The sequence below is a fragment of the Carassius gibelio genome, chromosome A16 (genome assembly GCF_023724105.1).
Source record: "Carassius gibelio isolate Cgi1373 ecotype wild population from Czech Republic chromosome A16, carGib1.2-hapl.c, whole genome shotgun sequence".
NCBI classification, from domain to species: domain Eukaryota; kingdom Metazoa; phylum Chordata; class Actinopteri; order Cypriniformes; family Cyprinidae; genus Carassius; species Carassius gibelio.
Genome location: NC_068386.1, coordinates 10,304,015 through 10,330,346, shown reverse-complemented (window position 1 = coordinate 10,330,346; position 26,332 = coordinate 10,304,015). Strand labels below are relative to the sequence as shown.

The following is a 26,332-nucleotide window of genomic DNA, read 5'->3' as shown; positions in this document are numbered from 1 at the left end:
TTTATTATAGTAAATAATTGAATTATTGGTATTTTACTGAAATGTTTCTGATTTACACTAGCCACATTAAGTGTGGCATGGTCGTGGTAATGGGCAACTCCTTGAAGGCTTCCTGTAGTATAACACTGACGGATTGGTTCATACTTAGGGCAACACACAAAATACATCTGTGATGCACACTGGGAAAATCAAACAGATGTCAGGCTTTCTGAAGGGATAAGGTGGTGTAGTTTTTTCATGACAGATCTTAAGAGATATATAGCCCAATGAGGATTCCGGCCAGTGTTTCATAAATACTTTTCCAGAACTACAGGTTTTAACTTTAGGTTATTTCTTTGTTCTTGTCTTTCCACAATTTACTACTTTTGTGTTCCCTGTTTTAGAAAAACTAAAGTCCATCTTTAATCAATGTTATTAAACAGCATTACATTTTATAAACTGCATAGAGGCTACTTGACTAATTAATAGGTTACACAGATATAAAATCTTGAATTAATATTTAAATCTGTATCAAACCACTACAATTGCAACCAGAGATAGTTGTTACAGATTTTTGAACATGTAATATGCCTAATATAAATGCCTGATCCTTTCATTCACAGGTTGTTTATGATTGCTGATTGTGTGATGTTGTGCTATAACGAATTCCAACCCGTGAACGCCTCTCCCTGTTAAATACCTGCAACAGTAAATCAATGCAAAGTAGCTCTGCAGCCAGTCTGAGCATCTCATGCTTCAAACAGTAGATGGGGCGCTTACAGTCAGACGGCAGACATGATAACGCACGCGCACTCCTGAGAGGTTGGTTACTATGGTTACAACACAATGGGAGCCGGGACAGAGGTCTATTCGAAAGAGAAGGAAAAACTGCTGGAGAGAGAGACTGAGGGAGATGGATTGTGTATGTGTCTGTGTGTGAGAAAGCAACTGCTTGACTGGTCACTCCACTGCAGACTTACAAGAAAGTACAGATTTAGGGATGCTCTTTTTAGTCTAATGCCATCTTTACAATGTAAAGGCAGCAGAGAAGCTAAGTGTAAAGTGTGTAAAGAGTAAAGTGTGTAAAGACACCTTAAAGCGATTTGTGAATTGCTATTGGAATAGTGAAAAGCTTGTTTATTTACTGCAAGACGCACATTTGCTAGACCAGCCAGTGTGATTTTGGCTTATTAAGAGCAATTTAGTATTGTCAGATTTTAGGGATGTTGGTGGCTCTTTTATATTAATGAAACCTAATTTGTTGAAGACGGGTGGGCGTTATATGCCAGAATGAAGCCAGACTGATTGTAAGTTTCCTAAAACAATCCCTAGCTAACAGCCAGTGCGGCCCTCATGACATCAGCGAAAGGAAAGTAGTTTCACAGAACGAGCAAGGCGTTATATTTTGACTAAAGTTACAAAGTCAAACTTTTTTCGTGTTTGGAAATATATGAAGACCAGAAACTTGCTTTAAGAAAGTAAACGGGGTCCATTTTGATTTCATGCTGACTTTCACATTTTTCAAATCTGCATATTTGAAATAAGCCTCATTGGATGCTTAGGTTCTGATGAACATCATTAAATTTCAAATAATAACTTTGTAGGAGCAATGGCACCCCTACCTCATTAAGGTACTACAATTAGGCCCAATTAGTGCCCATTACCTAATCAAGCAGTTCTAGGTTAATTTCCTTAATTAAGTGATGTAAATCGACAATTTACTAAGCAGTAATTTACATAATGAATAGATACCCTTATCTCAACAGCTTTCTTCATTTCTTTTTCCTTGTCTTTCCTTTCCTACCTTGCCATTTTCCCTGAAGAATAAGGAAAATCACGCCCCTTCTCACCCTTGAGTGGTCGTGCGTCCCTCGCTCACCCCTCCGTGAAGATTTGTCCTCGTACAGACTGCAAAAGAGTGCGAGTCGTCTTGACAGAGGAGCGGGAGAGGGGCAGAAAGAAAAGGGGGTGGGGAAGACTCAAACGTACGCATCAATTTGTACAGTCTTCTGCTGCACCCCGTTTTCTGCGCCGATTTTAGGGGAGCGGCTGGGAAAACTGCGTTATTTGCGAAGCCGCAACAATGTAAATCTTTCCGTGCATCGAGTTCCCTGTATGTTTGAACGCGTGTAGGTCAATGTACAGTACGAACGGCAGCAGGAGAGAAAAAGAAAGGGAGATACGCATCGCTGGATATTATAGGTAAGAAGAGGAGAAAATGGATGCTTATATTTGACTCTTTGGCCATTCTCAGATGGTTCCCCCTTCCTCGCACTCCCGTCTTTGTGCTTTACTGATATGCATAGATTGGGCTGATATAATTTTGCAAATCGGGGTGCGTAACCACGCAGGATTCGAGTGCTCACATTCCACGTAGCTCGACAAGAATGCCATTCGCCATTCTGATCCCAAATCTTCCTCATATGAGAAGGAAAGGAGTGGGTGGGGGTTATTCGCGACCCTTTCTCCTCGTCTTGTCAGGATTGAATGTGCAGTGCATTGTCTGAGAACTGTAATCCAGAGGTCGTCCAGTTAGTACAGTAGAGCACTGCCTCTGCATGCGTATCAATAACAAGCAGCAGAAGAATGGAAGAAAGGAACGCTGCGGTGCGTGGCCGAGCGAAGATGCACGTTCGGGTGTCTAACTCACCCTACCTTTTTGGCATTGTGCTTTTACTTATAAAAGAATTAAAAAACAAAGCTAATTCCAACTATATTTGTGCGTTATGTGTATGAGAAGGGGGCAGATTGTGTGATGTTGTGTGTGGCAAGCCATTTAAACATTTATTCCTTAAAACTAACATACTTTATATAAAATTGTTTTATTATTATTTACTTTAAATAGTACTTTTTTATATAAGCGTTACTAGTAATCCAGTGTTGTGAACAGTATATTTTTCTGTTTTATTAGTACTAGATTCTAGTATTTTTCCATTACATGCTATTATTTATCTCAGCATTGAAAAGTAACTATTCCCTTGTTACTAGAAACAAATTGTGTAATTATTATTATTATGTTTTACATTATTATTATTTATTTTTTTACATAATTATGTGCTTAAATGTTGCTGTTATGTCATTTTTACTAGTAACTATACTAATTAGGTAATAATATGTATTTCACATCCTTCATAATGTTTAAATAGTCATAAACGTTTAATCAAAATTTTCTAGTACTACCTGAATAGAAACTAGTACCTACTTATTAGACACTATTCCATCTATTACTTGTAAGATTTTTTTAAATTGAACTGTGAAGTAGCCATTCTTGCTGCTCATTACTCAGAAATATAAAAACAGTTGCAGCTAGTGAGAAAAGAAATCGGACTAAATTCTGTTACTGCTAAAATGGTTGAAAAACTAAATTCGGCTTTTGTATTAGATGATATGATAAAAATTATAATTATATCTTAATTTAAAATGCATACTTTCAGTTGGGGGGAAAAGCTTTTGGCCTGTCAAGCAAAATATTACTAATGCATGTTTATTCAAAGCAATAAAATAACAAATATCTTTGGAAAAAGTGCATAGTGTTTAAAATGTTTATAAACTGAATAAAATAAAGTTGCTTAAACAATTATAACCAAAACCGCATCATGTATGTATGCATTGTTTAATACAAGCCAATCACACAGTACATTTTTCATTTAAAAACATGAGATTTCATAAAGTCTCAAAACATTAAAAGGAAAAAAGTTGAACTTGCTTTAAAGGGGTCATATGATGGTGCTAAAAAGAACATTATTTGGTGTATTGAAATGTCTTTATGCGGTTTAAGGTTAAAAAAACACATTATTTTCCACATAGTTTATTTTATTGTTTCTCCTTTATGCCCCACCTTTCTAGCTATCTAATGAATTGTGATTGGCCGAATACCTCACGTGTGTGATGGAAATGGAGCAACGAGACAAAAACATTAAAACCCATTATAAATGACATAATTACAGATTATAATGACTTATACTGTCTTTTTACGCATTGCGTTGTACCATGTCTGCATTTGTGATCAGAGAAGCGAAAAACAAATGCTACTCTACACTGCCCAAAACTCACATTTGAATCATTAGTGGCAAATCCTTTCAATGTGAAAACATACTTACAGTCTGTGAGTCAGAACAGCCAGCATTGCAGTCTGCTCTCTCTTCTGAGAGACAGAAATCACATCATATGACCCCTTTAAATTTACATGGTTTTCTAACAAAGCTGCCTGATGCACACTTAAGATTTAATGCACTGTTTTTGCTTACAAATGTGGATTTTTATTTTAAATTAGTTGATAATTATAAATTCTAATTTTTATTTACAGCCCTACTAAATTCTAATCTTATTTGTATTACAACTAGTAATACTTATAGGCTATATTTGCATATACCTATGTACTTACATTAATACTAGTATTAATCTTATAAATGGGTACTAGTAAAACTGAAAGCAAGCAAATATTGAAATAAGTAATAATAGTTACAATTGGGATATGTAGTCAGAAATAGGGTTGGTATTGTTTTTTGTATAAATACTGCATTCACGGGTTTTCTGTACCCAACTCTAGTCAGAAGTGAATAGTTGATATCTAAACTACAGCAAGATTAAATGACAAAAATTTGCCATTTGTTATCAGGAACAACAGACTAACTTGTACCAGTAACTTTACAATTTGTGTTGTGGCTAGTAGAAAAATAATAGTAGTAGTATCTAATAAAAAGTTAGTAAACTAAAAAAAATACTAGTCACTAATAATTATTAATATTTAACAAATAAGTACTAATAACATCAAAATAGATACTAGTTAAAAAAAATAAATGTTTAAACTGCTTGCCATATGTTGTGTGCCTTTATGTATATACTGTACTGTAATGAAGGTATTACTGATTCCTTAGATGCATGTGTTTGCAGTGGGAGAGTGCAAGGCTTTTGGTATGCATAGAGCTTGGCCAAGATTTTGGTAATGGACTCCTGATGAATGAAGGTTCACCTGTAGACAGAGTGCTGGAATTTTTTGTTGTTTGTCATTTGGATATATTATCTTGTGCACAACATAATTGGATCACAAATATGTTGATTTTACATTTATATGATACACACAAGGTGCAGTCTTTGTGTTTAGCACTAGAATTAATTCTCGTTTTACAAATGAGTATTTTTGAAATTGTGGTATGTAATGTTCATCAGAGATGTTGTTTTTCTCTTGTGTTCAGTGCTTTGGGTGTAAATGTACATTTTGCAGTTTTGAAGGCTGCGCTAAATACACTCACTCACTTCAGAGTCTGTTAGTGTGCTATATATAGTCTCATTCACAATAAATGAAGTGTGTGTGTGTGTGTGTGTGTGTGTGTGTGTGTGTGTGTGTGTGTGTGTGTGTGTAAAAGAGAGAGAGAAAGGGTAGAGGCTGATTTGAAATACCGGAGTGACTTACTTAACCTCCCACCAACACTGTGTATCTTTTTGTCTCCATCTAATAAATTCTCTCTCTCTCTTTTCTCTCTCTCTCTCTTTTCTCTCTCTCTCTCTTTTCTCTCTCTCTCTCTCTCTCTCTCTCTCTATCTCTCTCTCTCAAACAAGTGGGAGTTGTCAGCTTGTTTTCTCATGAAAAAATTTAGTGTCTCTTGTAGTTATGTTTAGAATATGGGTAATGTATTCAAAATGCTGACATATGCCTCAGAATTTGAAAAACGATTTACTACGACTGTGATGAGGTTAATTAGCAATGTTATTGTATGTCAGATCATTCTTGCATCGTTGTTAAGCGACTGGGTTTGAATTAGACCAATATTGTCAGATTATAATTGTATCATTATTCAAGAAAAATATCTGTCCTCAAAATTAAAATTAAATGGCTGTCAGTGAGGCAGGCTAGAAACAAGAGAATAGAAAAAATGTAAAAAATAATATAATATATATATATATATATATATATATATATATATATATATATATATATATATATATATATATATATATATATATATATATATCTCCTTTCAGTTAAAATATACTCTCTGATAGTGGTAAGGATTTCTGCACAGAGAAAATCTCGACAGTTTCTGTAATATGTAATATATTATGGGTCCCACTTTATATTAGGTGGCCTTAACTACTATTTACTTACATAAAAAAAAATAAGTACAATGTACTTATTGTGTTCATATTGTATTGTAAAACACCTTTGCTGCTATTGAGGTGGGATGGGGTAAGGTTAGGGAGAGGGTTGGAGGTATGGGTAAGTTTAAGGGTGGGTTAAGGTGTAAAGTATGGGTCAACAGTGTAATTAATTATAAATGTAATTACAGAAATTAAATACAGATGTAATTACATGTAGGTTTTTATTAAATATAAGTACAATGTAAAAACATGTATGTACAAAATAAGTACATTGTACTAAATTATTAATTAAAATGTAAGTACATAGTAGTTAAAGCCACTTAATATAAAGTGGGTCCAATGGAAACTTTTTCTTATTGCATAGTGTAATTCATGTATTTTTAAGTATTTATGTACAAACATGAGTGTATTTTAATATTAAGTATGTAGTTTTGTGCATGTTACATGTAGAGTGTTGTCTGTATGTTGATCTTTTGGTGTAAGCAGTGCCTCTCCCTATGTTGGCTGCAGTGGATGGTTTTTCCAGAGCTCCATTCAACATTGATGACTGAAGCTCAGCTTCAGAGTACCACAAACCCTCTGAAGTACCATGCAGTCCACACAAAAATATTTTACTAACTGTACAGCAGTTACTGTATAGCATTATTGTTCCCCAACTCTGTTCCTGCAAAGAGTATAATGTTTTAGTGTCTGTGCTGTAGACATTGTGCTGATTACAGATTGTTTAATCACAAATGTAATTGATTATAATTTTGTACTTAAAGTAGACCAATCTCATCACCCCTTAATATTACAATAGAAGGGAATTAAATAAACAATTTACCTTTTCCTGGTAGCATTGATAGATTTTAATTATCTGATAACAAACAGAAAAACAAGTATTATATTTATTATACTAATGCTATGGTAAAGTTTTACTTTGACTTCAGTGGTATTCACTCTGTTCCTCCAGGTCTTAAAAGATTTGATGCTATGATAGGCAGCCTGTAGGCTAACCGTCCTGATTGTGGTCACACTCCCACTTTCTGTAATGGCTGACTGGAAGGAATGGACCACATAGAGAACTAGTCATGAAGACCCGAACCAACAAAGAATCGGTGAGGGCATTACCGCATACTGAGAACAGAATAAAAGGTAGACCATGTGTAGATATAAGTCTTTAAGTCAGTCAGAACCATTCAAAGTGCTCTTGTATCTGTTATTAAAAAGTATTTTGATATCCATAGTAGATCGTACCATTTATTAAAATAGTATTTTTCTACTGAGTATTTCAAGAACATACTTTTAGTTCCTAATCCTTTTCTGTCACTTTATCTCTTTTTGTCTTGTGCTGTAATTTTGTCATGCTGTCTTTCTTTCTCTTTCTTATGTTTGTATTTGCCCTCCCTCGGTTATATTGGGCATGGCCACAGATGCCCGCTCGCAGTGGACGCAGGAGAGGGGGCAGTGAAGAAAGGAGGGGTAGACGTCCGCACCACAGCCCCTCCCGAACAGAGCGCAATGAAAGGCAAACGGTAAGATAACAGTATTGTATTTTCCTCCTCCTGTCTTTAATTCCCTTAATGAATTTTTTATGATCTTCTCTGTTGTCCTAGTTTCTTCATCTTTGATAACCTCATCCTTGGTTCACCTCTTTTATTTTTGTTCTTATTTCTGTCAATGAATTCTTTCATAGAGTCTCATAGAGTTTGGATTACCTTATACTGAATGTTCATGATCAGTCTTTTTCAAAGCATCCCACACTAATGTGCATTTACAGTATGTGTTGTGTTTTATGAAATTCTCTTGGCTGTTTTGCATTCACTTGTGGACTTATGGGTTTGTGAGCAAATTTTTGTTTGTTTTCTTTTGTTGTTTTTTTATACTAAATATAAAAATGTAGCTGCCTCACATCATGATTAAAAATTATAATATTAAGCAGAGAACTGCCGGAGAGGAATTGGCTGTTGGACGTTTCAGCCGGCAATCTCAAGGCCATGATTCATCAGAAAGTGAAGGAGAGGAGCATGTGCCACCCCCCAAAAGACAGAAAGTCCAGGTACTGGTAACATTTTAGGAACACTGAATAAAATTCCATAAGATTGAAATTTTTTATAAATATAATATTTGATTTTGCCGCTAGGACTCCTCCAATCCCCCAGCCCCACCCCTTTCAACTAACACTCCAACGGCAGCTCCACCTCCAACGTCAAGCAACAGTCAATCAAGAGAAAGTGACAATGAGGATGGCCAATCACAAGGCAGTCGGAGCTCAGCTGGAGGAAGCTTAGCCAATAGTAGCAGCAGCATAAGCAGTGGACGGGACATTGACCAGGACAATCGATCGTCTTCTCCAAGTCTCTCTGCTTCCCCCTTGGCCAGTTTGGATTCTGAATCTGAATCTCCAGATTCCCCAAAGCAGGGTGATAAAAACAAAGATGGAGGGACATCAAAATGTGTAGCAGAGGATCAGAGAGGCTCAGGGAGAGGTGAGGATGGCACACCAGAGGACCAGAGGGACAGTGAGGGAGGAACGGAGGGAGATTTATCTTCCTTAAAGTCCTCATCATCCCTCTATACATCTCATCGTGGAATGGTGGACAATGCAAGTGATGCAAGTAGCAACAGGAAGTCATACTTTCCCCTAGATTCCAAACTTCCAAACAAAGTGGAGTATACAGGTCCTGGTGGTCCTGAGACTCTACACACCTGCAGTCGCATCCCTTCTAAAACAAGCACTCAGTGTGGGAAACCTGGGGTGGGAGGAGCTGAATATTCCCATGGGAATTCAAATATGAGCCATGGACCAACACTCCCACCTCCACCTGCCCTGAAACCTCTAGAGGTGGGGCAGAATGTTCCAGGTGGGGAAAGTAAAGCAGACAAGCCAGAGAAAGGTGATAAGTCTGTTCCACCCTCCTTGCTTCCACAAGCTAGTACCGTTCCCCAGCAACCTCCTCCTCCCAACACTCACCATTACAACCCCACCAGCTGGTCAGGGGGACCTCCTTCTAGTTGTCCTGGCAACTGGGGATATGTGCGTTACCCAGGTAACCACCACACACATCCAAGCCAGCAGCCCCCAGTGCAGCAACAGCTGCCCTCTGTGTACAATTCTCCTTCGTCCACCCGACACTCCTCCCACCCACCTTACTTGTCACACCCTCATCCCCATCCACACAAAGAGTTCCTGCCCAGGTATAGCACTGCAGCTGAGCGAGAGAGGGGTGGGAGGGAATTTGGCAACAGAGACTTCCCTGTAAATAATAGCAGTAGCAATGCAAACAGCAGCAGCGGTAGCATCTGTGGTAGCATTTCTGGTGGTGGAGGACCCAACTCTAATGTGGGCCGGGATTTTGGGAACTCACTACTTGGACAGAACAGAGATTATAGTGCAAACCGGGATGGACCAGTAGGACCACAGAGTGGTCGGGAATATGGACCAGGCTTTAGAGATCGGGAACGAGGAACTGGGAGGGAGTTTCCTTTGCAAAACCAGCAGCTTCAAGTACAAGGCAAAGAGTTTGGAACTGAAAGCACTGGAGGGGGTGGATTTAATCCAAGAGACAAGGAGAGTAGGTGGGTAGATTTAGCAGTTCAAGCTAGGGAGGCAGGGATTAACAGTTATGTTGGTAATGCCAACCAAGCACCTGTAGGAGCCCCATCATCTGCTTTAGCGTCAGTGACCCTGGTGAACCGTGACCCAAGCAATTCACCACAAAACAGCTCTGGTCATCCTCCCTTTTCCTCTACAAATTCAATCCCCACAAGCAGAGACTATCCCTCTCCAATAGATGCAAATGTGCAGCAGACACTACAAGTACAGGCTCCCCAAACACCCTCCAATACTGCAGACCTTCCTCCCCCTCCACACTATTTAAGAGAGTACCCTCCTCAAGGGTCAAACGATCCTTACCCACCCCCTGGATCAACCTCTTCTTCTGTCCCACTTTCTGGTGTGCCAAGGGAGTTCCCGAGTCCACCTGGACTGGCCCCAAATCTTACTCGGGAGTATCCTGGAGGACCTCCACTTCCACATCACCCTCACTATCCTGGCCAGACAGCCTCGTCTATGCAGCACAGAGACAGAGAGAGGGAAAAGGACAACATTACATCTACTCTTCATGCAAATCGCAATCACCCTCAATCCCTTTCTCCTACATCAAGTGGTTCTGGACCTTGTCATCCAAACTCTACTTCTTATCCCCCTCCCCCTGCCCCTCCACCACCCTCCACTAGTTCACATTGTCAGCCAACATCCATTACATCTTTTCCAGGCAATCATGCTCGACAGGGTCCATATTCTTCATCGAATAAGACTCCACCAACACCACTCTCTCCTATTTCCAGTCCCTCAACCAATCCTATGGGAGGGTTTTCTCCTTTTCCTTCAACCTCTGCTCCTTCTGTACCACTTCCTGCATCAGGTGTATCCACCTCTTGTTCATCAGGTTGCAGGCCTACTCCTTACCTTGGCACTTTAAGCACTCATACTCCTTTCAGTAGCTCTTACCATGGCAACAGTAACCATGGAAATAGCAACACTAATGGCAATGCTCCCAACAACAGCAATAGCACTAGCACCCCATCATTATTGCACTCTCCTCAAAAAACTAAGGTACAACCAACACTCAATAATCCCAGTCTTAACAACACTGCTTCAACCCCCAGCACATCTGTTGGAGTAGATGGTCGCTTTGATTTAACTTCTGGCTCAGTGCCACCACCTGTCATCAAGGAGGAGCCAGTAGAGGAGAGGGAGGAGTTGGAGAGCCCTCCTCCAGTTCTCCTAAGTCCTTCACCAGAACCAAAACCTGTTGACATTCCAATTCATGCCAGCCAATCAGCTCGGTAAGACTAGGTGTTTCACTAAAATGAAACCTAATAAAGCATCATAAATGGGTGAATTAACAGTACAAACAGATCATGCAATTGATATTAAAAATAGAGATGCACAATATAATGGTGTCATGTTATTGGTTGATATATCATTTAATATCATTTTATTGCCTGACAGCGTTCTACATAACTGTGTGTTGTTTCAGCCATACTTTCTCAATGTTTTGAATGAAAGTTTAACTAGCTTACTAGGGTTGTGTAAAATAAATTAAAGTAAATCTTACAACATCACTTTTATATTGGCTATTGGTCAGGTGTGTGGAACAGGTTTTGACATGTACAGAAACCAATAATCAATTGTCGGAAACGCAATGGATGAGAAGATAACTTGTGCTAACTGATATAACACACAACTTGGCTCCACGTGAAATGTGTTGTTTTTGATAGTATTGACATGTTTGATGATTGTTCACCTAATGGAAAAGATAAAACTTCTTTGGTTTCAGGTTCCACAGGGTTCTTGACCGGGGTAGTGGGAACTCTTGTGCCCGTAGTGATGTTCTGTTTGTTCCACTTGATGGTTCCAAGCTTTGGAAGAAGAGAAACGAGGCCATAGAGCGTGCTCGTAGAGAGGTCGAACAACGAGCGAGAGACCTGCGAGAGAAAGAGCGGGAACGAGAGAGAGAAAAGGAGAGAGAGAGAGACCTGGACAGACATCTTCAGGTAAGAGACAGCAGAGCTTGTTAGTAGCATTGCAAAAATTATTTCCGTAATCTCAGTTTTCTTTAGTTTAGTTAGTTTAGTTTTTCTGTAGTTGCTAGATTCTTTACATATTACTTGTCAGATTTTTAATTAACATGTTTCTCTTTGTAGCAGAAGGACAGTGGCACAAGTGCAGGATTAGGAGCTACAGCCACACGCCAGGCCTCTTCACTTTACTTTCCTCCTTCATCCTCCATCCTTCTAGACCCTTCATCTTCCTCATCCTCTGTGAACCCATCCCACCCAGCAGCCCATCCACAGCACCACCCTGCCCACCATGCCTCACACCCCCACTCCATTCACCCCTCTCATCCTCTGCATCACTCTCTCTCTCATTCCATTCCTCATTCTCTTCTCCTTCCTTCCATGGCAGGGGGCTCTCCAGTTGTTGGAGGCCCTCAGGGTGCTCTTGGCATTGGGCTTGGGGGTCCATACTTGGGGCCTGATACCCCAGCCCTCAGAACCCTGAGTGAGTATGCCCGACCTCATGCCATGTCTCCATTGGGTGCTGCCAGCCGTGCACAGTTTCACCATCCCCACCTTCACCACCACCACCCTCATCCGCATGCACATGCACATGCACATGCACATGCTAACCCTCATCCGCATGTGCATCCTTCATTTTTCCTGTCCCAATTCCAAAACCCAGCTCTCGCCCATCCCCACCACCTTCCAGCCGATGCTGCCACGGCTGCTGCAATTCTGGGCTTCTTGTATGGGGGTGGACTGGAGGCAGGCCCTACTCATCCAGGGCCTGGTCCCGGGCCTGGTGGGTTGGCTGGGGTGGGGTTTGGAGGAGTGGGATTCCCTCATGCTGTAGCTGCTCAAAGAGAGCGCATGAAGCCAGGATTTGAGTTTAAGAGCGAGGAGCGTGTCTATACAGCTGGAGCCTTAGCTGACCCAGCAATAGCTTTGTCACATGCACACTCGCACACACACTCACACTCCTTGCTGTTGGGTGGTGGGGCTGGAGGTGGAGCTACTGGTAATGAGGTTGCCCTTTATGGTACTCCACCTCCTGCACCGCCCCCTCAAGCTTTGGCTGCAACAGCTAGGAATCCAAATCCTATTCCTCCATCTCTGTCAATCCCACCCACCTCCTCTATTCTCCCAGCCACACTCCCCATCAACCAGGCTTCTGCAGGAGCCCCAGTGACACCAGCAGCCCCCGCCCCTCCCCCTCAACCTCCTCCCCCACCTCCTCCTCTTCCAACAGCCTCATCTCTTCATCACTCCTCTCCACATTCTACATTTCCAAATACACACCCTTCTTGTCAGCCCCCAACGCTACCAACTCAGGCTACGCCCTCTGAACGATATCCCACCCCCATTCGCACTCCTCCCAGCACCGAACGTGCTAGGAGCGTGGAGAGGGAAAGGGAGAGAGTGGTGCCTGCCACAGAGAGGGAGCGAGAGAGGGATAGGGAAAGGGAAAGGGCAGGGACAGGTGGAGGAGCAGCAGGAGGAGGTACAGCAGCGGCAGGAGGCACAGGAGGAGGAGATTCTCTTGGCCGGCTACAGATGCTGAACGTGACTCCTCATCACCACCAACATTCACATATTCACTCTCACTTACATCTGCACCAGCAGGACACAGGTATTCACCATACCCACATACTCTCTCACACTTTACACAGTACACTGTATTACAGCATAAAAAAAGTCAACAAATTAAAAATATCATTCTGATAAAGATGACATGAAAAAATAACATAAGATTTTAACTGTACAAATTTAACAAATTTAATTAAAAATGGTATTTTCAACTTTTTTCACCTTATAAAAACTGTTACTACAACAAAATAATCAAACTGCTTAATTTGTACTCCTTTTAGATACAATTAACCAGATGACAAATTTGTTAATCTATATTTTATACTTAGTCTTTTTCATAAATTAAGTATTTAGTGACAATTAAAGGGATGGCTCACCCAAAAAATTTCATTTATTCACCCTCACATTCCAGATCTATATTGCTTTCTTTCTTTTGTGAAGCACAAAAGAAGCTATCTCACAACTAAATAATAACTAAATTAAATAAAAACTCTCTTGTAAGCAGCCATAAAAATACCACTTCTGTAACAATTTTAGCAACCTTAACAATACTGTCACTTGGAAATAAGACAGGCTATAGAAGTAAAATCTGTTGCAAAGCACTGTTCTTGTACAAAATAAATTTTACCTACAGTGCCACTGGAAAACTGTGCTACTCTTATTAAATTTCCCACTTTTGTTTTGTTACGTATTTGGGTGGCAGCCGCGGGAGGGGTACACCCCCTGATGGATCCGCTGGCATCAGGGTCTCCCCTGGCCCGCCTGCCATACCCAGGGGCTGCTCTTGGGCCTCCCATCCTGGCACACTCCCTCACTGACAGCGAGGTGCTTCGACAGCAGCTCTTTGGTAAGAGGTGTAATGATGTTCCGTTGCGATATATTTCATCGTTCTATGTGTAACATGATTTCTGCACTTGTTTGCATGTTGTATACAGGTGGTCATTTTCGTGAAATGCCCCAGTCCTCGTCTCTGGGTGGGTCCATGTCTGCAGCACACCAGCTCCAGGCGATGCAGCAGGCTCAGAGTGCCGAGATTCAGTTCCAGAGACTTGCCCTGGAACAGCAGTGGATCCACCACCATCACTCCCTCACCCAGGACGAGTACTACAGGTGAGTGCAAACATGTATACTGCACATAAATTGAATGCACAACATTAGATTTATATATATTAAGATGTACTGTTAAACCCAGTATTAGTATCACTGATGTTGTTTATTTCAAGAAGAGAAAATCCCATTCTTTTTTTCTTTGTAGAGAAATTGATTTTTAACAGTAAACCTCTCAAGACAGACCTATCCTAACTTCTGACAATAAGCAATTCTGTGGAAGCCACAAGTTAAACCTCTAACTCTAGCTTGCTATATTCTTTTTATTATAATAAAAAACTTGTGCATGTACTGTGGTAAGCTAACTGAGACTTATAGCACTTGCATATCATTGCTCTCTTTATTGTATTGATTTAGATTGCTTCCATTGTCCTAATTTGTAAGTTGCTTTGAATAAAAGCGCCTGCTAATTGTAAATGTAAAGAGAGATCCTTCTTGCATTCACCAATTAGAGATATCTCTGTTACCATGGGAAGGAGAACTGTGCAAAAGGGGATCAGCAGGGAACTCCCATTCCCATAAAGTATTTCAAATAATGTAATCGAGTCTCGTTATTCTATAAAACAGCTTACATAATATTTTGCATTAAACGTATCATATTCTTAAAAGTATAGAAGTACCTTTTGCACCTTTTTTCTTCTCCTTTTTTAGTATGTGATTTATGTCGGAGCTGGATGGTTTGGTTTATGGCTTGTAATGACTTTTTTGAAATCCCTGTGGAGAAAACGAATGGGGAAAAGTTGGTGGTTGCTGTTCTGTAGCAATACCTCTATGTAAATATACATTTTTATCTGAGGCTAAAATAAGTAATTACTGACATTTATCATTGTTTTTGAAAGGCTCAATTTTTAACATTATTTATAAAGAATTATTCAATATTAACACATAAGGACAATATTTTTGTCAGTTTTATTATTATAATCAGTATTAAAATCATCAATGCTGTAAGAATGAATTGCTCATACCTACACAACATCAAATTTAACATCTACAGTGCAGTATTTTTGTCCTTTCGTCTTTGACCTTTGCCCTCCATTGCAGCCACCTAAAGAAAGAGAGTGACAAAACGCTGTAATAAACACAGAGGACATGAAGACAAGAAAATGAAGAAGGGATGAAATGCAAATAAAAAGAAACAATCATTTCTAAATTCAGCACTGAATGACAACAAATCTGGATAGTGGTTTGGATGTGACATCAGAAGACATATCAGTCTGAACTAACTTAAATATAGGTGCAACAAATAATGTGTATATTCCAAAAAAGGTGAGATTTATAACTTTGGCATACAGCCTAGACACTGTGGCACTGAACAGTTATTCCCAAACGTCCTGGAAGATTCCTTTTATTGTGTTATTTCAAACACCAGACAGAGGAGTTCAGTCTATGTACACAACATAATGCCAGAGAGAATGTCTAAGAATCAAGTTCACTTTTATGTCTTTGCATGTAGCTAGATATAAAAAGCCCAATGGGCTAAAACTCTTGTTCTTTTTTTTTTCTGTTTGTATGTTTTTGGAAAACTTTACCACTCTGAAAGAGTTTATGAAAGGGTGCATGAGATGAACAGCTTACCTTCTTAATGTTCCTTTAATGTGTTCTTATTAAAATTATTAATGTTGTTTGTTTGTTAATAATTATATGATTATATAAACATTTTTTATTTTATTTTGTTTTACATTTTCATGGAACCACTGTTAATTTTTTAATTTTTTATGTTGAATTAACTACCTTGAGGTGGTGTGTGGGGGGGGGGGTATGGGGTATGGGTGCAAGAAAAAAAAAATAATGAAAGAGAAAAACCTGGAAATAAAAAAACATTTTTTTTCTGTAGTCTTTGTGTGTTGTTTACTGTTTTCTACTGTATCTGTGCTTATATGAGCCATGTATGTCTACCAATTACTGTCAAAGTGACGACAAAAATTATTTGAACTTTCACTAAATTATTAGATTTTCTGTTTATTCATAATGAAAACAACATTTTGCCTCTTCCAGAATTGAAATTATGTCCCCTGATATCATTGAAGTATAGCTGTCTCATTTAATATTGTAAAATTGTCTAAACAAGCGCTGTTTTTTGATGATGCAAACCCAATGTGTAGTTTCCTCTTCCTGTTTTGTAAATGATGGGGAGCTGCAAACTGTTTGAATGCAAGCCACAGAGAATCCAGACATTGTAGTAAAAGAACAGACCTTTCAGGACAGAGTATCCAAAGAATATTGCATCCCTTAGGACACTTTTGTCTTTCTTCTTTCTTTCACTGTACTGTATACACATAAGGAATTGCATAAGTGTGGCTAATAAGAGACACATGCAGCAAGCATGAGTCAGACTCGTATCATTGCAGTGAGCAGCAGTCAGTGTGGGAGGGAAAGAATGTAAGACAGTACAGAAAAGAAGAATAGACTAAATAAAGGAGAGAGAGAAAGAGTACAGTTTACAGTTGTTCAGCTTTAAACTTTTTGCAACCAAAACTTTCTAGAAATGATATCTTCCCAGAAAAGCATTCACTGCTACAAAAATGCAGTGGACATTTTGACAAAATACACATGTTTGAGGTTCTTTCCCCATAGTCAAGTGCACATCCTTCTTGGATGTTAAGTTGTTTAAACTGAGGTGACTTCATGTGTGGTACTATAATTTTAATGGGGTAAACCACCATAATGTTGCCTAAAGTTTTGTCAAGATTCTCTCAAAGTAATGAACAAATGTTCATACAGTAATATTAATACAATATTAGTTTAAAGTTCTGGTCTTTGAAGGCAAACTCACACTGCAGTGACAGTTTTTATTGGGTCGTGGAATCATGTAGAAGTAACCTAATCTGCGTGGTGACTTTTGGCATTGGTCTTCATCTGTTGGCGCAATGTGAATTAGCCTTAAGTTGTTGGAAAAAAAAATCTGTTTTAATTGTAGTTGGATGTTTGTTTTTGTAATGTTTTTGAAATGCTGCTACTTTATTTTTCATAATGTGCAGAGAACATTCAAAAGTTATGCTTCCATATTTGCAAAATTAGGACATAACGTAAATTTCCATAAAGTGGAATATTGCCTTAATAACTTGGTTTATGTCTGAAAGCCAAGAAAAAATGTGCTGTTAACATTTTAACCAGAAATTTTGAACATTCAGAAATGACATTTTCATAACTTAATGGGAAAATCATCTTTAATGGGAATAGCAAAACATTCTTGAAACATATTTTTGTTAAGCTGGGTGACCTCCATAAAATACTAAAAGGACAACGAAAATCATAATATTCAAATGAACTTTAACCCTGGCTTTTAAAGTGCATTTTTAGCTTGCAGGGGAAAAAAAAATTATTATACAATGTTCATAGTTATTAAGCAGGTCATTTAATCATATTCCATTGAGAGTATTGAACTAGTATTGTTCATAGAACTTAAAGGCATCATATGACATTTCTGAGCCTCAGGAGTTGTTCTGCCCTCTCAGTGAAGAGAAAAATTAAAAGTGGGTCAATCACTTCTTAATCACCTTGAATGAGTCTGCCAGAAAGCCCTACATACATAGATGTACCATTAGATGTCTACACCTTATAAGAGAAACAGTCTATTGATCTCTGATAGTGAAGAATTTAAAGAGACCCCACCAATTTCACAAACTTGCAAGATCAAATTATATAGAGTGAATCTTTGAAACAATTAAATTTTTTAACATTTGTGCAACAAAAAATATTTTTCATCAGATGTTTAACTAAGAGTGAAATGCAAACGAGTACACAAATACACACAGACAACTGGGTGACCATGGTTAAACACACACACACACACACTTCAGTGAAGATTCGAGAGGTGAGGTACCTTTGTCCTGATTCGATTCATCCCATGATGCTACAATTAAAAAAAAAATCATTTACAAAAATAATTTGTGACTCAGCTGTAACCACACTGATTCTAATCTGAGGCTCTCCATGTGACTAACTGTAAATGGCTGATTTTAAGGTCTTCCGAGGAATGCCTCTGAAGGGAGATACAGGCATTGTAGGTCTTATCTTTGCAAGAGATCTTTCTTCGTTCATTGAAATGAACAAAAAACATTGTTATAGCATTGGTTGTCCATCAGTTCAATTTGTTTACATTTAACAACTCTTTAAAACTAAAAGTTTGAGTTAAATGGTAATAAACTTGCCACTGTGCACAGGATCTGACAGAAATGTCACATTGCACAATGCGTTTTTAATCCTTCAAATTTTGTATACTTGAAAAAAAAAAAAAAAAAGTCAATACACAAAACACACTATAGTTAAATTGTTAGTGTATTATGTTAATGTGTACCACAAGTGAAGTAGTGAGTCTAAAAGGACTTAAAAGTGGGATCTGAATCTGAGGTTTAAAGACAATCTAATATGATCACAGCAGTAAATGTCTAAATGAAAACAGAGCAGCAGTTGAGCAAACTCTATTAAAATAGGTCTCCCATCAGTAGAAAAGAGGCCCTCAATACCTTCACAATACACCACGTTATTTACTGTGTGCAAAGATTGAGCAGAATAACAAAAGGTATCCCCAAAAAAGTAGCAAATGTATCAAATCATCTGACCTAAATATGACCTTAAACTGGTGCATGCTTTTAAACATTGTAATCTTGTATACCGTTTTTCTGCCAGGTGTATTTTATCATCTGTATGCTCTCAATATGCAAAAACAGGTTTTATGCGATGTTTCTGGTGTATGAGTGTTAAGATTAGTGAATCAGGGATTAGTCATTCAAATGTTCGCATGTGAAAAGGGAGGTTCTTAGATTTACAAATAATCTATTAAAATTAAAACAGCAATAAACAAACCAAGTGTCTAAGTGAAAATAGCTTTGATTTACAGGAGCAGCAGGTGATTAAAGTTACAATTACTTGAGTTTTCTATCAGTATCATTAAAACTGAAGAAAAGATCTTTAATACCTTCACAATGCACGTTATTGCACAGAAAAATAAAACCACTGTATACAGACAAAAAAGGCAGCAAGTTTATACAATTATGAAAGTGTGACGGTGGTTTAAGGAAAGTCTGGAAGCAGATGCGAGTTAACAGTTTTAATGTGATGAGATTAAATACACAAAGATGCTGAGAAGACGACACTCCATGGTGGTGGTGAGGAACAACAATCTCACAAACACAAGACATGAGACAAGCCAATATATAGTGGATGAGTAATGAGTGGCAGCTGTTGCTGATGACAATTAACGGAGACGCCCACAAGCTAATCAGTGCAGACGCGAAACACACAGATTTCAAACACCCCGAGATCACAAAGTGCAAACACCCCGAGATCACGGTTTACCAACCATGACAGAAAGCCGTTGACCTTAAGTGCAGAAGTGGTTTATTTAAAAATGTAATTAAAGCCACTGGGAAAACTAAAAGGATGAAAACAGGTTTTGCAATTGTTAGTACATCAAATTTTTACATTTGTCGACTGAGTTTATTTATAATGATGCAGAATGAGAAAATTAATATAATTTTCAACATAGCATATTCAATATAAGTTACATATAGTATTTTGGGGGAACATAGATGGCTCCACAAATGTCACATGCGTCCTTTCCCCTGCAGAATCAGATTTTTTTTTTTTTTTGTGCCACCTCCTTATAAGTGTTTTGTGCCACCTCCTAAGTGTTTCCTCATGTTGTAAATTAGGGAACTTTTTTTCTGAACGATCAGAAGATCCAAATGAAGCAGGCAGTTGTGAGACACTGTCATCATTGACTAAAGTGTCATAAATTCTGTCCAAAAAAATTAAGCAATTTCCCAAATAGATGTCTGTTTTTTTTTACAACACTAACTGATTACCTGTAAACCAAAAAAAAGAAAGAAACTGAGGTCTTTATCCAAATGTCAACATTTAGTCATGTAAAGTCATGAATCATACATCATATGCCTTACTTAGAAAAGATGATGAATGTCATGATGACAAAGCAAAGTAGTACAGCAATGCCACAGACAGCAAATGCTATGAAATGATTTCTGTCTGTCACTGGGAGCTCCACAGTTGAGTCTATACAAAGAGAAAAGAGTACAAAAAAAAGTCAGTGTATGTGTGTGAGTGAGTGACAGCATTTAAAAAAAGTAAATGAATAAATAAATAAAATAAAATAAAATTACACAAGCCTCTCACCTTTTGTGACTGTTGCTACAGGTGCAGTGGGACACTTATCTGGGAACATGTTTTAAAAATAATAATCATAAATAAAGTTATTTAATAAAAAATACATTATTAAATTAGAGCTAAAAATAGCTCAAAGACTTTAAGCTCAAATGTTTACCAAAAAAAGGAACAGAAAGAACCAGTAATACTCACTGTTGCACTTGACCACTGAAGAAACCTAAGACAGACAAATTTAGTACATATTAGGCATCAAAAGTTCAAGAACTGAAAAGTTCATCGGAAACTACTAAAAACTAACAGTATACTATCACAATCAGCCTGTTGTTACATAAGTATATAAAAAAAAATTATTAGAATGCTTGGCCTACCAAAAGTGTCAAACATTCCAGACGGTATGCAACATCGTCCTGACAGTCTATGGTGAGAATCTTTTGTGGTTCAGCATGCAAAACCACTTGATGGTAAATATTTCCCTTCTCATCAACCAGCATGGTGTTCTGCTCACCAAAAAAAATAAAAATAAATAAAAGATTGTATTTGAAATACAGTCATTCATTGCACATTGCATAATAGTAATAAAGGGAGGGAGTCCAGCTAACTGACAAGAGTGAGGTGAGACAGACATTTAGATATTATATTTGACATCGAGTTTTATGCTGTGCCTCCAAGCTTTCTTATTCGTTTTGCTAATAAACGTTCTACCTTTCTTAATTTTTTGGTTATATATGCTATTATACATGTTCACTTTGTCTATTTCCAGCTTTGTATTTAAACTTTCTGTAAGTAATTTGTTTTTTTATATTATGTATAGCCTGCCCTATAGCATGGCGTTTTTTATTTGTTTTGTCAGAAAAAGTTCTATATTTATATATATATATATATATATATATATATATATATATATATATATATATATATATATATATATATATTATGCTAAATTGAGTTTGACGTTTTATTTTGTTGTTTCATTCAAGCAATTGACGCAGAACTGCAGCTAATTACTAAAACTAAAAACAGATTGCGCTATTTGAAAGTGATAGTAAAATTTGCACGCTGCTTTTACAAGCTATTTAAAAGTGAAGGAAATCCAGGAACAGAGGGTATTACCCGTGTTGTCAAACATCGGTGGGAAAATTTCCTCACCGTCACAAACCTACTGCACACATTTAAAGAGCAAACTGGTTGTGCTTACAGCAGTGGTCCATTCAGGTAAACAGTCGGGTGCAGTCGGAGGTCCAGAGATGATATAAGCAACAGACTGATTCTGGTACACTGACACAGTGCATGTTAGATTGGCAAGGATTCCCTTCACAATTGACACTGCAGGTTAGAGAGATACAAAGTAATATACGATGTGCATGTATATGTTAACAATAAATACATAGGCTAATTATTATTATTAATATTATAAGATTTCACACACACACACACACACACATTATATATAGGCTATATATAAAACACATCATGTCAACAATTTATAGCGTCCACTTTCAAAGGTAGCACTGCATTCAAACAATAGTAGCCTATGTATCACGTCATTTTCCCATTTCCTAATGACAATAATTTGAATGACACGCTGTTTCCAAATCGTTAACAAGATTTCTCAAACAAATGGAGAACATTTCTGAAATATTCTGTGAAGCATTTTTGCTTAAAATGCACTTACCAAAAAAGAAGACCTTCATTTTAGCTGTCATTGTCTCTCCTGTACAAGTGTTGATCATTTGAACTTCACTGAGAAGTTGGTTTTGAGCTTTTTAAAGCATGACAATACAGTCACAGTCGGTAAACCAAGTTATCATCCTCGATGACGTCGCCCTCTTCATGCGATTTCCTGCTTGTGTCTGTGTGCGCACTATTTTTTTCTTCTTCTCATTTTGTATCAGCCTGTTTAATGTAAATCGATGCTCTTCCTGGAATCAACATTAGGGGGTTTGCTTATTTTGAGTTCATGGGAACATCGAGTTATGTAAATTCTGTTTAAGTTCTACTGATGGTGGACACGTTTTAATAGAAACGTTGAATGCTATATGGGAGGGCAGTTTCCGAATTCCTGCACTCTTGCTCTTATAAAGCCCTACATCTACTTTTGTGTGTAGTATTTTTTTTTTTATTATCTTTTTCTCAGTAAATGTTTTTCAGAAAACAACTATAGAAATCAGCAGTAGCTACAAACCACAAACCACAGCATGTCTCTATGGCCACAGCCAGACACACAACACAGGGGTTTTTCTACTATTTTTTCTAATTTTTTTTTTTTTTTTTTTTTTACTGATTAGAGGCATTTAAATAGGTTCATTATTTAGGAACCATCTCAACACTAAAACAAGCTAAAAAGTAGCAAAAAGCTAATTGATTTTCCTTCTGCACCTTAGTAAAAACTTTTAATCAGTCCATCAAATGTCAAGTGGTAACTCTGTTTAAAAACATTTGCAGGTTTGGAAACTGAATCTTGAAGATCTGAAACTCCACTGTCTGTATGTGTCTCAATCTCTGATACAATTAAAAGTATTTTAGATGTATCACCATTGCTTTTGTTAAAAATTACTCCACTATCACAGAGTAAGGCAAAAAAAAGAGGCAAAATTAGAAAACAGTTTTTTTTTCATGACTTTATTGTGAAATCAAATCTACTGGTAGTTTCTGGTCAAACCAGTAAATATGTTATACCATTATCTCCTATCACTTGCAAACTATGATTTTAATATAAACACATTTATTTGTACAACTTCATCTTCCACATTTTTAACAAGTTGAAAAGCTTCTTTTGATGATACATTTACAAGTAATTAAGAAAGACTGTTGATACTAAAATAAGCAGATTAATATATCATATGTAGATAGATAGATAGACAGACAGACAGACAGACAGACAGACAGATAATCAATATTATACAATAAAAACAACAACATATATATATATATATATATATATATGTCTATATAAAATGTTAAGATATACTTATAAATATTTTATGTTAATAAGTGTATTAATATTTTGTTACAAATACTTCAATATTTCATAGGTTATAGACAACAATATAGATTGATATAAAATAGCAATATAATACAATATAATATCATGTAATATAATATAACATAAAATAGCAATATAATAATACAATTTAATACAATAATCATAACAATATTATTATTATTATTTTAAGCTTCCACAGCTACATTAAATAACAAACTCTCACTCTGTCATGATTCTGCCCTCGTGTCCTTGATTTTTCCTAGTCTTGAGGCAGGATCATGACAGACCCGTGCTTGTGTTGTCTCGTTCCCTTGCCCCGCCCCCCTTGTTAACCTAGTCGTGTCTTGATTGTCCCATTTGTGCCACCTGTCGTGTCTTGATTGTTCCCCCTATTTAGATCCCCTAGTGTGCTCTGTCTTTTGTCGGTTCATTGTGTTCCTCACCTGTCATTGTGATTGTACCTCAACGGTGTTCTACAATAGTGATTGTGTGTGAGATTGTGCTGTACCCGCTGAAGTCCTTGTATTACCGTGAGTGTTTATAGTTAGTATTTAGAGTCCTTGTTTATCTTGTCAGTCCAGTCCTGTTTTAGTTATTTAGTCTTTACCTTGCTCCGTGTTTTCCCCCTCGTGGGTTTTGTTTTCCCCTTTTTGTATTTAATAAACCCTTTGTTTTGAGATCCCAGTCTGCACTTGAGTTCCTCCTTGCCTAACCCTGACAGAATGAACCGACCACCAAGGAACTCAGCAGACAGGAGGCAATGCTGGATGGCATCAGCCAGCCAGCGAGATTGTTTTGAGGGCTCTCGCCTTGTGGTGTTCCGGGGGACCAGGGGAGGTCGTTCCGGAGCGAGCGGGCGAGAGGAGGAGCCCCAGAGGTCCCCACCTACCCAGCTGCCGGCGATCCCGGAGGGTCGTGTCCTGGCCGTGGCAACCCTGGGGGGTCAGGCAAGCCCCTCCCAGAGTCCTGAGGTGCCCTCCTCAGCCAGCAGTCTCCCCATGAAACGAGGGAGACGGTTTTCATGGGAGTCAACTTCTGAGTCTTCGGCGTCCGAGACTGCCCTGCCCGAGACCAAACTCCCCCAACCCGCCTCTGACCCAGCTGTGGCCTCTGCACCGCGCCCAAGGAGGAAGAGGAGGAAGAGGGGGCCTGCCGGTCCTGTGACCCTGTCTCCTCCCGTGCCAGCAGCGGAGAGCGCTGGCGTGCCCGTGCCAGCAGCGGAGAGCGCTGGCGTGCCCGTGCCAGCAGCGGAGAGCGCTGGCGTGCCCGTGCCAGCAGCGGAGAGCGCTGGCGTGCCCGTGCCAGCAGCGGAGAGCGCTGGCGTGCCCGTGCCAGCAGCGGAGAGAGCGTGTCCGAGCCAGCAGCGGTGAGCGCTGGCGTGCCCGAGCCGGCAAAGAAGAGGGCAGTATGCAAGTCGGCAGTCGTGAGAGCGCAGGAGAGTGCCGCGGCCGACTCTGCAGCAAAGACTTTAGTTCAGTGTATCTCATCTCGTAAGGAGATGCCAATTGTCTTAGCGGCTAAAGCCTTTTCTGATTATTTGTCTAGTCTTGTCCGTATCCTAGAAGTCCCCGTCAGTCCTGTCTTGTCCTCAGACCCTGTCCCCAGAAATCCCGAGTGTCCTGATGTCGTCTCACCGTGTCCCGTAGATGTCGTCTCCCCGTGTCCCGTGAGTGTTGCCCCGTGTCCTGCTGATGAAGTCATGTATCCTGTTGATGTGGCCCCGTGTCCCGTAGATGTCCCGTGTCCTGTTGTCCCCCCGTGTCCAGTAGATGTTGCCCCGTGTCCAGTAGATGTTGCCCCGTGTCCAGTAGATGTTGCCCCGTGTCCAGTAGATGTTGCCCCGTGTCCAGTAGATGTTGCCCCGTGTCCAGTAGATGTTGCCCCGTGTCCCGTAGATGTTGTCGTCCCGTGTCCAGTAGATGTTGTCGTCCCGTGTCCAGTAGATGTTGTCGTCCCGTGTCCAGTAGATGTTGTCGTCCCGTGTCCAGTAGATGTTGTCGTCCCGTGTCCTGTGGTCCCCCCGTGTCCAGTAGATGTCGTCTCCCCGCGTCCCGTAGATGTCGTCTCCCCGCGTCCCGTAGATGTCGTCTCCCCGCGTCCCGTAGATGTCGTCTCCCCGCGTCCCGTAAGTGTTGTCCTGCGTCCCTTGTCTGGTCCTGTCATGTCCCCTGTCAGTTGTTCCGAGACCCCTCACCACCCAGACCTGCCCGTACCACCCGTCGTCAGCCTTCGTCCTGTCCTCCTAAAACTCCTGCCCCACCCACTCACCCTGGTCTGTCCCCCATGAACTTTGTGGTCCCGCCTCCTCCCCTTCCCTGTTTGTTTTTTTTGATTTGTCACCCTAACCCTGCCGTAGTGTATTCATGTCTGCCTTTATTATTTGTCATGTCTTGTTGGTTTGTGTCGTTGTCCCAGTCCGTCCAGTCAGTCATGTCCCGTGTCTGATGTTCCCTTGAGGAGCGTCTGGAAGCCGCTCCTTAAGGGAGGGGTTCTGTCATGATTCTGCCCTCGTGTCCTTGATTTTTCCTAGTCTTGAGGCAGGATCATGACAGACCCGTGCTTGTGTTGTCTCGTTCCCTTGCCCCGCCCCCCTTGTTAACCTAGTCGTGTCTTGATTGTCCCATTTGTGCCACCTGTCGTGTCTTGATTGTTCCCCCTATTTAGATCCCCTAGTGTGCTCTGTCTTTTGTCGGTTCATTGTGTTCCTCACCTGTCATTGTGATTGTACCTCAACGGTGTTCTACAATAGTGATTGTGTGTGAGATTGTGCTGTACCCGCTGAAGTCCTTGTATTACCGTGAGTGTTTATAGTTAGTATTTAGAGTCCTTGTTTATCTTGTCAGTCCTGTTTTACTTATTTAGTCTTTACCTTGCTCCGTGTTTTCCCCCTCGTGGGTTTTGTTTTCC

At 39.3% G+C, this 26,332-nt stretch overlaps 1 protein-coding gene across 7 annotated transcripts; it reads left to right on the top strand.

Moving 5' to 3' along the window:
• The first annotated feature begins 1,892 nt into the window (after positions 1-1,892).
• Positions 1,893-16,084, top strand: LOC128030580 (atrophin-1). 7 transcript variants are annotated; one of them, XM_052618319.1, is made up of 10 exons: positions 1,893-2,181; positions 7,031-7,175; positions 7,491-7,592; positions 7,997-8,116; positions 8,201-10,908; positions 11,403-11,619; positions 11,773-13,255; positions 13,916-14,059; positions 14,148-14,322; positions 15,361-16,084. In XM_052618319.1, the coding sequence occupies exons 2-10, from the start codon at positions 7,149-7,151 to the stop codon at positions 15,392-15,394; spliced, it is 5,010 nt and encodes a 1,669-aa protein (XP_052474279.1). In that variant the 5' UTR covers positions 1,893-2,181; positions 7,031-7,148; the 3' UTR covers positions 15,395-16,084. The 7 variants fall into 7 exon arrangements, with proteins under 7 accessions (XP_052474279.1, XP_052474277.1, XP_052474281.1 ...); XM_052618317.1 differs by having other exon boundaries at positions 1,894-2,181; positions 11,770-13,255; XM_052618318.1 differs by having other exon boundaries at positions 1,895-2,181; positions 8,000-8,116; positions 11,770-13,255.
• Positions 16,085-26,332: the final 10,248 nt, after the last annotated feature.